This window comes from Balaenoptera borealis, assembly GCF_965194805.1.
Source record: "Balaenoptera borealis genome assembly, chromosome: 1".
NCBI classification, from domain to species: domain Eukaryota; kingdom Metazoa; phylum Chordata; class Mammalia; order Artiodactyla; family Balaenopteridae; genus Balaenoptera; species Balaenoptera borealis.
Window position 1 is genome coordinate 45,929,230 of NC_138860.1, and position 15,587 is coordinate 45,944,816.

General features: G+C 33.9%; 2 protein-coding genes across 9 annotated transcripts in view; one reads left to right on the forward strand and one right to left on the reverse strand.

Annotated features, from left to right (window-relative positions):
* The window catches only part of TRMT1L (tRNA methyltransferase 1L), a 36,514-nt gene that overhangs the window by 11,949 nt on the left and 8,978 nt on the right, over window positions 1–15,587 (forward strand). For all 8 annotated transcript variants that reach the window (XM_082401695.1, XM_082401696.1, XM_082401699.1 and 5 more), the window contains 5 exons: window positions 643–766; window positions 1,262–1,341; window positions 5,903–6,152; window positions 6,553–6,765; window positions 7,699–7,889. In XM_082401695.1, coding sequence (XP_082257821.1) covers window positions 643–766; window positions 1,262–1,341; window positions 5,903–6,152; window positions 6,553–6,765; window positions 7,699–7,889 — 858 coding nt within the window. The remainder of the gene's footprint in view (window positions 1–642; window positions 767–1,261; window positions 1,342–5,902; window positions 6,153–6,552; window positions 6,766–7,698; window positions 7,890–15,587) is intronic.
* RNF2 (ring finger protein 2) overlaps window positions 8,531–15,587 on the reverse strand; it is a 95,423-nt gene continuing 88,366 nt past the window's right edge. The window contains exon 8 of the transcript XR_014247426.1: window positions 8,531–13,903. The gene's annotated coding sequence lies outside the window, so the exon portion shown is untranslated. The remainder of the gene's footprint in view (window positions 13,904–15,587) is intronic.

Consider the following 15,587-nt stretch of genomic DNA (forward strand, 5'->3'; position numbering starts at 1 on the left):
TCCTTTCTTAAATATTTAAAATATATTCACACAAACACATCACTGTTTCATTTGGGTTTATAGCTAAATGATTCTAATGTACATTAAATGTAGAATAATTTTTTTACATTAGCTTATAGCTGTTTGAATATAATTTGTGATTTAAAATCATAATTATGAGAAAGTGTTCTTAAGTCAAGCACATTCAGGAAATATAGTGACTCTTAGTCATCCATGCCGGCTAATGGAATGTAACTACACAGAGAGGTTAATTTTCTAATGTTTAAACCACAATAAAATATATTTAGCAAACCAACCTATGTAAACACAATGTAGTGTTTGATGAGTAATAAAGGTATTTTAGGATTTTGTGCTATCTTAGGTTGATCATTCTTAACTAGGTATACAGATACATTGATGTGCTAGACAGTTAAGATTTTAAGCTGACAAACTTTAAATCACCAAATACTTAACTGAGTACTACTCTTTTCCAGAGACAGTGCTAGGTAGGTCAGTTTGGGGGGATTTTTTTGGCATCTACTCAACTGATTTCATTAACATGAAATATTATAAAGGAAGGTTATTTTTTTAATGTATATTGTTTTTGATATTTAGAATTATTTTGTATTTCACTGGAAATCTTTTTTTTTTTTGTAATTTTAGCTTCTGCTGCCAAACCACCTAATGAAATTTTGAAAGAGGCAGACACAGATGTACAAGTTTGTCCCAACTATTCTGTACCTCAGAAAACAGATTCCTATTTTAATCCCAAAATGAAACTAAATCGGTAAGATAAATTGAAAACAGGGTTATGGGATGTTTCAGATAATTACAGATGTACCTTTTCTTAATCTTTTTGTTCTAATATATCGAAACTTAAAACTAGGTATAGATTGAAAATCATTTATTTTAGCATTTTCTCAGAATGATTGTTTTCTCTCTTTTATTCTTCTACCAAACCAGTTTCTTTCTCAGAGAGTAAAATAGGTCTAACTTTATATAATTAAATGAACATGTTGGGCAAGTTGGGCAAGTTTGTGGGCAAGTTTTATTTATAAAATCATTATTCATAGTGAATACTTGTTAATAAAACCCAATTCGATTTGTAGTTTAATTTCACAGATTTTTAGTTCTTGTACTGTTAAGTAAGGAATATTAGGTCTCTTTCCAAAATAGTTTGCATAGTAAATAGGAGCCCCATTTCTCACTATTCTTAAAATAAAATCTATAATGATGAAACCATGGTGCCGTAAAATTGTTTGATTGTTATACTTTCTTCTAGGCAGCTAATATTCTGTACACTGGCTGCTTTGGCTAAGGAACGAAAACCTTTGGAATGTCTAGATGCCTTTGGAGCTACTGGTAAGTAGTGAAGCCTTTTTGGAACCCCACTTTATCAGATCTGTACAGTATCTTTTCTTTCCCTTTTTTTTTTCTTGTTGTTTAGCCACTTTGAAAACTAAGGGTTTGTTTATATCATGTGAACCTAAAGAGATTTTTTTTCCCAGTTTTATTGAGAAATAATTGGCATACATCACTGTACAGGTGTACACGTTTGAGGTGTACAGCATGATGATTTGCTTTACATATACTGTGAAATGATTACCACAATAGGTTCAGCTAACATCCATCATCTCATGTAGATACAATACCATAAGAAGAAAAGAAAGAAGAAAAAAACTTCTCCTTATGATGAGAACTCTTAGGATTTACCCTCTTAACGTTCCTATATACCAGTGTTACCTATACGTAGTCATCATGTTGTACATTTCATCCCTAGTACTTATTTATCTTATAATTGGAAATTTGTACCTTTTGCCCACCTTCCAGTACAGTATCTTTTCTTAGGAAATTTATATGGATGTCATATGTAGCAAAATATTTTGATATAAAAAAAAATCCAAGGTAAATTTTTTTATTGTGGAAATTTTTCAAATATATACAAAAGTAGAGCATATAATAAATGAATCCCTTTATATCCATCACTCACTTCAGAAATTACCAATTCATACCCAGTCTTGCATATGTATTCCCATGCACTTTCCCTCCTACCTCATTCCCCCATTCTATATCCCCATTATTTTGAAACAAATCACAGGTCATTTCATCTGTAAATATTTCAATGGGATATGTAAAAGACAAGGACTTTTTAAAATTAAAACCCATATACCATATCACACCTAAAAAATTAAGAATAATTCTTTAATATCATCAAATGTTTAGATATGCCTAATTATTTCATAATTTTTTAAAATTCAAATCAGAATCCAAAGACTATATTTCAATTGTTTAGTATGTCTCTTAAGTCTCTTTTTAATCTATATTACCTTCCATCATTTTGTGTGTATGTGTGATAATTATTTGTTGATATAACAGGTCATTTGCCCTGTAGAGTTTCCCACAGTCTAGATTTTTGCTGATAGCATCACCATGGTTCATATAAGATGAACCATCACATGATTCCTCTATCTCTCATATTTCTGTAAATTGGTAGTTGGATCTTCGGTAGTTGGATCTTCAGGTTTGATCAGATTCAGATAGGCTTTTTTTTTTTTTTTTTGCAAGAATACACATTTACTGTGATCAGTTATCAGTTGGTGTTTGGTTGTCTCTTTTTTGTGATGCAGTAAATATTGCTTACTCATTAGGCAGTGGGGTAAGGTGAAATTTTAAAGATTGAGACATTTTCCCAAAAGGACTTAACAGTAGAGAAAAGATAATGGAAAAAGTAGAAAATTTCTAAGAAGCCACTTGTACCTAATCCACGTCTTACTTCTTAAAGGTTATAGGAGTGTATTCTTGGGAAGTTTGTACCAATAGGATGAAAGCATGACTTAGCTCTACTTAAGTTCCTCTCCTCAGGGAGAACTAGTGGTTAAAAACATGGACTGTGGAATCAAACTGGCTGCATTCAAATCCCAGCTTTATAACATGGCAGCTGTCTAACCACAGGAAATTTATGCTTCAGTTTCCTCATCTATCAAAAGGAGGGTACCCACCACAAAATAATGTGAAATTAGGTAAATTAATACATGTAAACAAATTGGAACAGTGTCTGGTATATAGCAAATGTTATAAAATTATTCAGTATCATCATTATTGTATTATTACTACTTCTACTACCATCATCATCATCATTAGTAATGTCTCTGTAAATATGGTAAAAGTGATGAAGTAGTGATTTTAAGCTGATCACATCCTCTGAGCCAGTTGGATTTTTTTTTTTAATATTTGTTTGTTTATTTGGCTGGGTTGGGTCTTTGTTGCGGCATGCAGCATATTCATTGCGGCATGTGGGATCTTTTGTTGTGGCACTCGTTGTGGCGCACGGGCTCTTCGTAGTGGCACGCAGGCTTCTCTATAGTTGTGACATGCGGGTTTTCTCTTCTCTAGTTGTGGCGTGGGCTCCAGAGCACATAGGCTCTGTAGTTTGCGGCACGCAGGCTCTCTAGTTGAGGCGGGTGAGCTCAGTAGTTGTGTCGCGCGGGCTTAGTTGCCCCGCGGCATGTGGGATATTAGTTCCCCCACCAGGGATCGAACCCACGTCCCCTGCATTGGAAGGCGGATTCTTTACCACTGGACCACCAGGGAAGTCCCACCAGTCGGATTTTAAATTTGAATCAATTTTTACTCCTTTTCTGCCACTGTCCCCACATACACTCAACCACCAGATCTGTTCTAATTTTTCTTTTGTATTATGACTCATACTCCTTTTCCATTCCATATCCACCAATGTAATGATTTTTGGCAATGATATCTCTCCCACCCAGTCTGTCTTGTATGCTATTGCAAACAGCCCTTCCTCTGAAACACTGAATTGATAATGTTACTTCTCAGTCAAAAAAATCATGCATCTTTATTGCCTAAATAGAGTTCAGCTTCTCAGATTGAAATTTAATATCCTCTATAATCTGACCCAACCTACTTTTCCAGATTTATTTCCCAGCATTTTCCCTGACACAACTTCTCTCTCTCTTTTTTTCTCTCTCTCTCTTTTTACATGCAATAAAATTTATTAAATGTCTATCCTAGACTGGGTACTATATATGTTTCTTGATAGTGGAGTCATTTTTTTTTCCTCCAGTTTTATTGAGATATAATCAACATATAACATTGTATAAGTTTTAGATATACAACATAATGATTAGCTCTATGTATATATTGTAAAATGATCACCAAAAAAAATTAACATCCATCACCTCACATAGTTACATATTTTGTTTTCCGTTTTTATGAGAACTTTTACGTTCTGCTTTCTTAGTCACTTTCCAATAAACAGTACAGTATCATTAACTGTAATCACCCTGCTATACATTATATCCCCACAACATATTTATCTTATAACTGCAAGTCTGTACCCTTTGACCATATCCACCCAGTTCTCCCACCCTTCCAGTCTCCACCTCTGGCAGCCACAAATCCGATCTCCATTTCTGTGAGTTTGGTTTTTTTAGATTCCACATATAAGTTAGATCATACAGTATTTGTCTTTCTGATTTATTTCACTTAGCATACTGCCTTCAGGGTCCATCCATGTTGTCTGAAATGGCAGGATTGCCTTCTGTTTTATGGCTGAATGGTATTCCACTGGGTATATATATATATACCACATATTCTTTATTCATTCATCCATCTGTGGACACTTAGATTGTGTCCATGTCTTGGCTATTGTAAATAATGATGCAATGAACTACTCTTTTTTTTAACCTGAAATCACTAAAACTATCATTTAAGTAAGATCTTCTCAGCCTTTTCTTTTTAATGTGCCTTGGTAAACTTAAATCAAGCTCATAGCAGTCATTTTGTGTGTTTCCCCATCGCTAAAACGTGGATAGGGACTTCCCTGGTGGCGCAGTGGTTAAGACTCCACGCTCCCAATGCAGGGGGCCCAGGTTTGATCCCTTGTCCAGGAACTAGATCCCACATGCATGATGCAACTAAGAGTTTGCATGCCACAACTAAGGAGCCAGTGAGCCGCAACTAAGGAGACTGCCTGCTGCAACTAAGGAGCCTAAGTGCCACAACTAAGAAGCTGGTGAGCCGCAACTAAGGAGCCCGCCTGCCACAACTAAGACCCAATGCAACCAAATTAATAAATAAATATAAAATATGAATATTAGAACTTACTTCACAAGCTTGTTATAAGAATAGGAAAATATATGTAAAGACCACGGCACATAGTAAATGCTAACTTTTTACATTTATGAAGCACATGTAGGGAGAAGATGGTTAATACTTCCCGTAAATAGGGGTTTTTCTACTCCATACTGGCTAGGCTTGTGTCACCATCTCCTACTGTGTAGTGAATGTCCCTTATGACTCAAGTCCAATAGGAATAGAAAACCTGTGAGAAGGGCCCTCTTGGTCTCAATTCCTCTTGGTCATTTGCTTACACATACAAAGTTGTTCTTTTTCATTCACAATGATGCTATTGTGCAGTATTTGAAAAGCACTGATCCAGGAAAGTTGTTTTCATGTTTTGGTGCATTAGGGTAAACTTCAGCAGGAGGAGTTCCAACTACCCATCTTCCCTTCAAGTAGAGTAACTGCACTCTTACTCATGTTGTATATTGGGTTTCTCTGTAAGATTTTGTTTCAAAAAGTATTCCATTGTAAAAAGAAAGAAAAAAAAAATCCTACCAAAGCCCAAATAAAGAACATACGTGGATATTTTATTTGAACATGGATTATAGAAAAGTGTTTTACTAACTATTAATGGAAATCTGTTAGACACATTTTCTTGTGGTAAATTTTCTTCAGAGGCATTTTAGTGAGAAAGTAGAATAAGAATTACTTATGAAAGTATTAAGATTTTGAAAGAATTGTTTTTGTTATTTATAAAATTATATTCTTTATTATTATTATACTACTTTTTTTCTTTATTACAATTTAAAAACTCATTTTTCCTCCAATTTCTCCCAAGGGATAATGGGATTACAATGGGCAAAACACCTTGGAAATGCAGTCAAGGTTACAATTAATGATTTGAATGAAAACTCTGTGACGTTGATTCAGGAGAACTGCCATTTAAACAAATTGAAAGTGGTGGTGGACAGTAAGGAAAAGGAAGAGAGTGATGATATTCCTGAAGAAGGAGAGGAAAACTTTGGTAATATTAAGGTGACCAAAATGGATGCCAATGTACTGATGCATTTGAGATCTTTTGATTTCATGTAAGTGAAAAAAATTGTGTCACTTTCTAAACTGACTTGGATTTGGCGGGAGGCGGGGTAGGGAGGGGGCCGTTAAAAATTAACATAGTTTGTCACTGTTTGTTTATTTAAATTAATACAGTCTTTTGGCATTGGCCTAAGGAATGCAGTAAGAACATTTTCTAGCATTTGAAATAAAATGCCTGGGCATGACAATTTCCTCTAAGCCTGATTTATTTTTACATGTCTAACATATCATATGATCGTTTTATTGCTTACTTTAAAAACATAATTATGTATTTAAAATAGATTTATGAAGTCCTTTTGAATCCATGGAATTTTGTCATTAGAAATAATGACAGTGGTATTATTTTGGATAGTAGTATGATTTTAAATAAGTCTATATTCTTTCTGATTTTAGACACCTAGACCCTTTTGGAACATCTGTGAACTATCTTGATTCTGCATTCAGAAATATAAGAAACCTTGGCATAGTGTCAGTGACTTCTACAGATATCAGTTCTTTATATGCCAAGGCACAACATGTTGCCCGGCGTCACTACGGCTGTAACATTGTCCGAACTGAATATTACAAGGAGCTAGCAGCCAGAATTGTTGTAGCTGCAGTGGCAAGGTACCAAATGGCCAACAGTGTACCTTGTCTGGGTATATGATAAAAAGAAATAATATTACAAGAAGTGTTTATTTCATTCCTCAAAATATGCATGAAATACAAATTCCGTATTCCATATATGTAATCTTGATTTGTTTGGTAATTTTATGTTATGTTAGAATGTGATTTAAAAGCTTGTGCCTAAAATAGTTTACTCTTCAATTTAAAATGTTATTAAAATAATTAAAGTAGTAAGAAAGAAAATATTGAAAGTTAATTTCAAATCAGTTTATTTCAACAATGTAGGGGACAGCACCATGAAAAGGGAAAGCAAAGACTGTTTTTAGATTTAGAAACAATCATTTTTTAATGTCCATTTCATCTTTTATTTATGTAGTTTAAAAAAATGATGGCTTATAAACTTGATTCAAATCAATACATACAAAGTTTAAGTTAGTTTAGAACTTTAGAGGGAAAACTAAGTACATAAATGGTGTATCAAGTAGAATTTAATCCAAAAGTATATAAAAGTAATAATGGCAAGGACTTTGCTTATTCATTTTTCACTGACTGTTCAGTTCCTGCATGTAGTTAGTACTCAACAAACATATATTGTTTAGAGGAAGCTTTTATAGAAAAAAGTAGATAAAAATAAAGAAAGATGGTTGTGATGACAAGAAACAAAGTGACACTGAAAACCAGAGAATATTGAGAAGATATCATAAGGGAAAATGTGTAATTACTAAAATCCTGCCAAGCATCCTATATATCCTGTGTTTCAATTTGTGTAGAAGTTATAGTAATGATCTTTTAAAATCACTGCTACTAAGAATTGAATTTTCCTTATTTTCCCATAACCCATCCATAGTTTAGTGTCCAAGTTAGTATTGTCAGTATAATGCCAAACAAAGGAAAATGATAAGCTCCCAAAATAACTTTAAAAAATTTTTCCAGAGCTGCAGCCCGATGTAACAAAGGCATAGAAGTACTGTTTGCAGTGGCTCTGGAACATTTTGTATTGGTTGTTGTGAGAGTTTTGAGGGGGCCTACTTCTGCAGATGAAACAGCCAAGAAGATTCAGTACCTAATCCATTGTCAGTGGTGTGAAGAGAGAATTTTTCAGAAGGATGGTAATATGGTAGAAGGTAAATTCAAGTTTCTTTTGACTGTATATCCTGTTTATGTATAAGCCTCCAATGAATAAGCCTTTATCACATCCCTAATTATACATATTGTTGTCCTTTGATTTTAAAGATTACAGTGCTAACTTTATTTCCTATACTGGATTTCCTTTCATCAACAGACAAGACATTCGTGTGAGTTCATTAAAATCATTTACTCATCATAATTTATGCTCTCTAGCCCTGCCCTCTGTTGAAACATCTAGAAATAACTTAGTTTCCACTGTCACTAATTTTAGGAACATTAAGTCAGATTACCTCTTTGTCTAGGATGTTTCAAATCATTAATTCTATAAAAATAATTTTCATGTTTCTGACTGAATATAAAAGCCATCAGTTATAAAATTCATTCAGTAAACATTTATTGAGCCTCTACTATATGCCAGGCCTGGGGAATCAAGGAAAAAGATGTGGCTTGTGCCCTCATCAAGCTGTTTCTATTTTGCTTTTCTGGGACATAGAGTTGCCCATTGTTTTCTGTTAGGTTCTTGGCATTTTTTAAATATGGATTTTTAAGAACTCCTTTATATACTAGAGTTTAACCCTTATGATATGATACGATAGTTGCAGATATTTTTTCTCATTTTGTCACTTGTGTTTGCATCTTCTTTTTTTTTTACCTTTTCATGCAGAAGTTTTTCATTGTTGCCGTTGTTAAGTTAATCAAACTTTTAATGTACTCTGGATTTTGTCTGCAGTTGGAAAGAGCTTTCCTATCCTATATTATTCAAGGAAGGTTATGTTTCATTGAATAGTTCACCTCTTCACTGATTTGAGACTACCATATTTATCTTATACTGAAATCCCACTTGTATTTGAGTTTGTTTCTGGATTTTCTATTCTTTTCCAGTGGTTGGATGTTCATACACCTCTATCCCACTGTTTTGATTACAGAAGACTTTTAGTGTTGTTTAATATCTGTTAAGACAATCCATTCTCATAGCTCTATTTTCAGTGTTCTGACATTGGATCCTTTTTTTTTGGCTTAACAAAAAATAAATAAATAAACCAGTTGGTGGTTTATCTTGATCACATTAAGGAGGATAGAGATATTGTTACGGTTTTGAAGCTTCCTAAGAACCCAGTATGCTTTTCTTTTGTCCAAGAGTTAATACTTCTGCTACAGTGTTAATTGATAGTAGGGATGGAGGGCATCCTGTCATGTTCTTTGTTTTAGTTCCCTCTGGTGCTTTCTGATTCATACTTGAATCTGAGATACCTATCATTTATCATGTTGAGAAAGTAACCTTCATTTACAATTTTACTATGTTTTATCACGATGTTGAATTTTGTCACATGTTTTTTCAGCATCTGTGGAGGTGATTATATGGTATTTCTCCTTAGATCTATTAATTTGATGAATTGTAATAAAATTTCCCAATATCAAATCATTCTGACTTTCTAGAATAAACTACTCTGTCAGGAAGTATTCTTTTATTATGGATTCTGTTTACTAATTTTTTAAAGGAGTTCTGTTTCAATATCATAAATAAGATGGTATATAGTTTTCCTTTTTAGAATAATTTTGGTTGGGCTTTAGAATTAGTTTAAATTCCCTTCAAAAAGAATTTGGAACCTTTACAGTTTTTTCAATGCTTGGGAACAGTTTAGCTAGCATCAGAATTATTTGTTCACTAAAGGGTTAATAGTATTCACTCAGCTTTTCTAATTTATTTGCATAGAGTTGAGCCAAGTGATGTCTAATGATTCTTTCTAATTTCTTTGGTTTCTATGGTTATATTCTCCTTATTTTTTAAAGTTTTAGTATTTGTCCTTTCTGCCCTTTTCTCTTAACTATATTAGATACTGATTTATCTAGTCTGTTGTTTATTTTCTTAATGTTTACTTTTGTAGTAGCAAATATGTATATGTTTCTGTAATTTGGATTTATCAGTTTTAAGTAATATACTTTGGCTTTTTGGTAACATAAATGAGGTAATAGCCTGCCATTTTCCATTTTCCCTTCCTAATTTTTGTCCATTATACCATTTTTATGTTATATGTAACATTTATATTCTATTTTGCCAGTATAATCCACACATTAAATATATTCAGTGCTCATCATCAGTGTTCTTGCCATAATTTCTTGAATTATCTGTTGGCTAAATTTAACTTTCTGAGTTTAGTCAAGAGGGTTCATGGGGAAAATACTCTTTGACTTCTTGCATGTTTAAAGCTCCCTGTTTATAGCTTTATACTTAAAAAGTTTAAAGAGTTCGAGTGCCTTGTCGAAATTCTTTTATTGTCTTCTATTACTGAATATTATTGTAACTTTTCCTTCCTTTATATGACATAATTATTTTGCCTGGCTGCCCAGAGGAATATTTATTTTTGAAATACTATGTTCTAACCTTATTTTTAGGATCAGTTTTCCTAATCATGGCATCCCCTTTCATCATGTAGCTTCAAATATCCTTTCATTTCAAGAAAGCTTTCTTAAATATTTTTTAATTCTAATGTTTGTCTTACCTTGTACTATTATGTGTGTGCTCTCTTCAACCTGTCTTCTTTAACTATCATTTTATCTAAAAATATTCGTATATATTTATAATTGTTGTATCATCTTTGGCTCTTTTGTCATTATGAAATGTCTGTCTTTATCCCTGATATTTCTTATCTGAAAGCCTATAGTCTGATATTAATATAAATACCACTCTCATAGTTACTATTTGCATAATATATATTTTTATCCTTTTAGTTTTAATCTGTAAGTGTCTTATTAGATCTTGCTTTTTTATCCAATCTGATTGTTTCTGCCTTTTGATGAGAGTGTTTAGACCATTCATATTGAATGTAGTTATTAAAATGTTTGGCTTTTCAGCACTTTTACTATCTGTTTTATATGTATCTCATGTCTTCTGTGTTCCCCCTTTGCTGCCTTCGTAGTGTTAAATGTTTTTTTACTGTGTCATTTTGATTAGTTCCTCTGTTGGTTTCTTAGCTATGTTTTTTCCAGTTATCTTCTTAATGGTTTCTCCAGGGATTATAATATAGACCTTTAACTTATCTTGATCTACCTCAGGTTAATACTGACTTAAGACTGGCAAAATGTGGCAACTTTGCTCTAATTCTATTTTTCTCTCACCTCCTGTGCTATTTTTGTCATATGTTAATTACATCTACAGACCCAATCCAATAATATAGTATTATTTTTTAAATCTTATGAGTTTAAAAGAAAATTAAGAAAAGAGACACACACACATATCTTTCATAGTTACCCACATAATTACCTTTCCAGTGCTCTTTATTCCTTCCTTTGGATTCAAATTACTCTGTAAAATTTCCTTTCAACCTGAAGAACCCCCTTTAGTATTTCTTATAGGGTGAGTCTGCTACAACAAATTCTCCTAGTTTTTGTGTACCTGGGAATGTCTTTATTTCACCTTCTTTTTTGAAGGATAGTTTTGCTGGATGTAGAATTATTGGTTGATAGTTTTTTTTTTCCTCTCAGCACTTCAACTATGTCAGTCCAGTGCCTTCTGGCCTCTATTATTTCTGATTAAAAGTCAGCCATTAATTGTATTGTTTTTTTTGTTTGTTTTTAATTAATTAATTAATTTATGGCTGCACTGGGTCTTCGTTGCTGTGCGCGGGCTTTCTCTAGTTGCAGCGAGTGGGGGCTACTGTTCGTTGCGGTGCGTGGGCTTCTCATTGCGGTGGCTTCTCTTGTTGCGGAGCACCAGCTCTAGAAACGCGGGCTTCAGTAGTTGTGACTCGTGGGCTCTGGAGCGCAGGCTCAATAGTTGTGGCGCACGGGCTTAGTTGCTCTGCGGCATGTGGGATCTTCCCAGACCAGGGATCAAACCCATGTCCCCTGCTTTGGCAGGTGGATTCTTAACCACTGCGCCACCAGGGAAGTCCCCATTAATTGTACTGTTGTTCCCTCATACTTGATGTTATTTTTCTCTTACTGCTTTCAAGATTCTCTGTGTAGCTTTCAGCAGTTTAATTATGATGTGTCTGAGTGAGTCTCTTTGTGTTTATCCTACTTGGAATTCAGAGCTTCTTAGGGCCCTAGATAATTGTTTTTTATCAAATTTGGGGCACTATCTTGCTTCTCCAACCTAAACCTTTATCACTTCAAACTGAAGACAAATATCTTCTGTAATTACTAATCATGGATTAAAGGAGTTATATAATCATAAGCTGTTTCAAGTACAGTTTTCTAACCAATCCCTTTAACAGTTGTCCTAGAGCTACTCTAGTGTCATTCATCCTTGCTTTTTAGGTTCATATAGCCCCTAGGCTATTTCTGCCTTTAATAGCTATTCTCCCCAGTGGGGTTTTCTTCCAGTAGTATGATCTCACAGCTTGTAGGCTTTCAGAAAGCACTGAATGATTTGGGATGTGTGATGACTCATCTATTTTCCAGCGCTATTTAGGAATCTTTCATAAAAATATATTTTCTATCATTTCTAGAGATTTGGAATAAGAAGAGAGGACAGGTTTAAATGCTCAGTCCACCATCCTAATCTTGGTTTCAATGCAACAAAATCAGAGGAGTTGCAGAATCCACTCTGGCTTTTTAACATATAGATTTCATAAATACCTTGATGAAACTTTGAAAAGTTTTGGTCCTCCTGGATAATTGGTTTAGTGCCCTATGGTTTCTTTTCTGTTTTTTCCTAATTCAGTTTTCTTTTATGTAAGAAATAACAGACATCTTCAGTGTTTAAAAGGGTATCAGTAATGTGAGTTTCCCTCAATAAAAAAGAAAAAGAATCTCAGTGTTTTTTACCTCATACCCCAGTGTTACAGACGGTGTTCCTGCCCTTAAAATCATGAATCAATTCTTTCTTACATGGAGTTTATTATCCTTTCATATCTCACCATGTGTGTTTTACAGTATCAACAAGTAACTAAACTCAAATACACTCTGTTCAGATTTGATCCTGAATCCATAAAAACCTAACATCTTTCCCTCTCCATCAGAAGTGCTTCATGTTGTTGTATAATTTTAGACTGTTACTACAGTGGGTTTTTTTCTTTTTTTTAAATATTTTTTTAACTGACATATAGTTGATTTACAGTGTTATGTTTATTTTTGCTGTACAGCAAAGTGACTCAGTTATACACATATATACATTCTTTTTTATATTCTTTTCCATTATGGTTTATCCCAGGAGATTGGATATAGTTCCCTGTGCTATACAGTAGGACCTTGTTGTTTATCCATTCTAAATGTAATAGTTTGCAACTACTAACGCCAAACTCCCAATCCATCCCTCCCCCTCCCCCTGATTAAACATTTTAAAGGGTTTTTTACTTAATAAATTGCTATAAAGCAATATGATTTGTTGTCTGCATTTTGTCTTTAATCATACAGGACTTGGAGAGTGTAAATGATTATGTCTTTCAAAAAAGTCGGTCACTTAGAATTTTTTATGTTTATCAATTAGTAATACATAATTTAAAAAGTCAGATAGTTTCATAAGTCTTATTAATAAAATAATGATATCTGACCCACTCCCTAAAGTCAACAGCTAAAACCTCACAGCTGTTTCTTCTAATATTTAAAGTCTTTAATGTTTAGTGTCTTCCCTGTTTCTAAGTAGCATGCTTATACTGCCTGTAACTTCCTTTCATGGAAGAAGAGTATTCAGCATCTCAAGCCAGCCCAGTCACATGCATGTACTTCTCCTCTCCAGTGTTGGCTTAATCAATATTCAGTGTTTACATTTTTATAAATATAAAATATTGTTCACAAGTCACATTGGTTATCTATTACTGTGTAACAAATTACTCCAAAACTTAGTGACTTGAAACAACTTTTATTATCTCATAGTTTCTCTGAGTCAAGAATCTGGGTATGGTTCAGTTGGGTCCAGTAGCTGAGGGTCTCTCACAAGGCCACAGTCAAGGTGTTGGCCAGGGCTGCAATCATCAAGGCCTGACTGGGGAAGGATCTGCTTACAAGCTCATTCACATGGTTACTGCTTGTCATGCAGTCCTCTTCATACTCACAGGATAGCAGCTCACTTCGTCGGAAGGATTAAGCAAGAACCAGAGAGAGAAAGGAAGGGAAGGAAAGAGAAAAAGAGAATATTGCCGTATTCTAGTACTAGAAATGAGTCTCTAGATCCAGTGATCTCACATTCAAGAGGAAGGGATTATAGAAGGGTATGAATGCCAGAGACAGGAATCATTGCTGCCTATCTATGTTAGAAGGCTGCTACAACACAGATGAACCAGTTAATATGCTGTAATAACATTTCTTTTTTTATACAACTCTTTGCTTACTCTGGAATTAATAATTACTATGTATTTGTCACCTTTTGTGTATATACTTTTCATAATCCATAATCCAATTCCAGTGTTCCTGTGATTTTGGTTAAGAACATCAAGTAATCTTTGGGTTTCATTTCATTTCCCTGGAGACAGTCCTCCTGCTCTAGTTTGGGTTGTTTTCTAGGTCTGCTGAGAGCTGTTGCCCTAGGGCTTCCTTTTAGACCATCATAATGGAAATTTTCTTTGGCTTTCTCCTTCTGATGAATTTCCTATATCTTAAATCTTATGTATTTTCCACTTTTCCTTCTTTACTTTCGCCTTTTGAAACTACACTTTTTCCCATAGCTTCCTGAGGATTGCATGGCCACGTACAGAAGCCTAGGTTGGAAATCATTTTTCCTCAGAATGTTTAAGATATTATTCCATTGTCTCCTAGCCTCCAATATTGACAAGTCTGCTATTGTTCTTATATATATAGTCCTTTGTGTTTTTTTCTCTGAGTGCTCCTAAAATATCTCTTCTTAACCCAGTATTCTAAAATAACTTCATGATGTGTATGAATTCATCTTTTTTAATTCAATGTGCTGGACAATCTGTGAGCCCTTAAACTTGAGTTCTTCAGTTCTGGTAAATTTTTTTCTATTATTTCTTTGATAATTTTGTTCTCTCAAAATATCTCTCCTCTCTTCCTGGAACTCATTTTAGTTATATGATGGATCTTCTAGATTAATTCTCTAATTTTTTTTATATCTCTACTATTAATTTATTTGGCATTTAGTTCTACTTTATAGATTTCCTTGAGTTTTATTTTCCAACTTTCCTGCTTAAATTTCTGTCATACTTGGTTCATTTCCAAGAGTTATTTCATATTTTTTCATTGCTCCCTTTTTAGTAGTATCCTATTCTTGTTTCATAGATGTAAAATCTAATCTTACCTCTCTAAGACTATTGATTACAGTTGGGTATATTTTATATTTAAGGGAGGATAGGGTTTTTGTTTTGCTTATTTTTGTATTGTTGTCATTATTTTGTTTTAGTTCTTCTCTTTCCTATTTCTTTTGTAATTTTGTTCTCTGTCATAGTATATCTCAAATGTCTAGTGGTCTTTAGTTTTCCGTGCTGAAAGTTACGTGGAAGCACTTGTGGCAGGGCTTATAAACGGATAGACTTTACTGTAATGAGAAGGCAGTCTGCCTTTTCACTACAAGAACCCCCAAATGCCAGTCAGTCAGTAAGTCTGTGTGTGTGTGTGTGTGTGTGTGTGTGTGTGTGTGTGTCTCTTTTCTCTTGGATTGGTAAGTATTTCTACAGAGGAATCTTGCAGGCTTCTATCAATCAGCTTTCTAGGAACCATGTTGAGGAAGTAGACTGGAAGGTCTTACCATTTGTACAGACTTTTACTTAGTCCCTTTCTTTTCATATGTCTCCTCACTC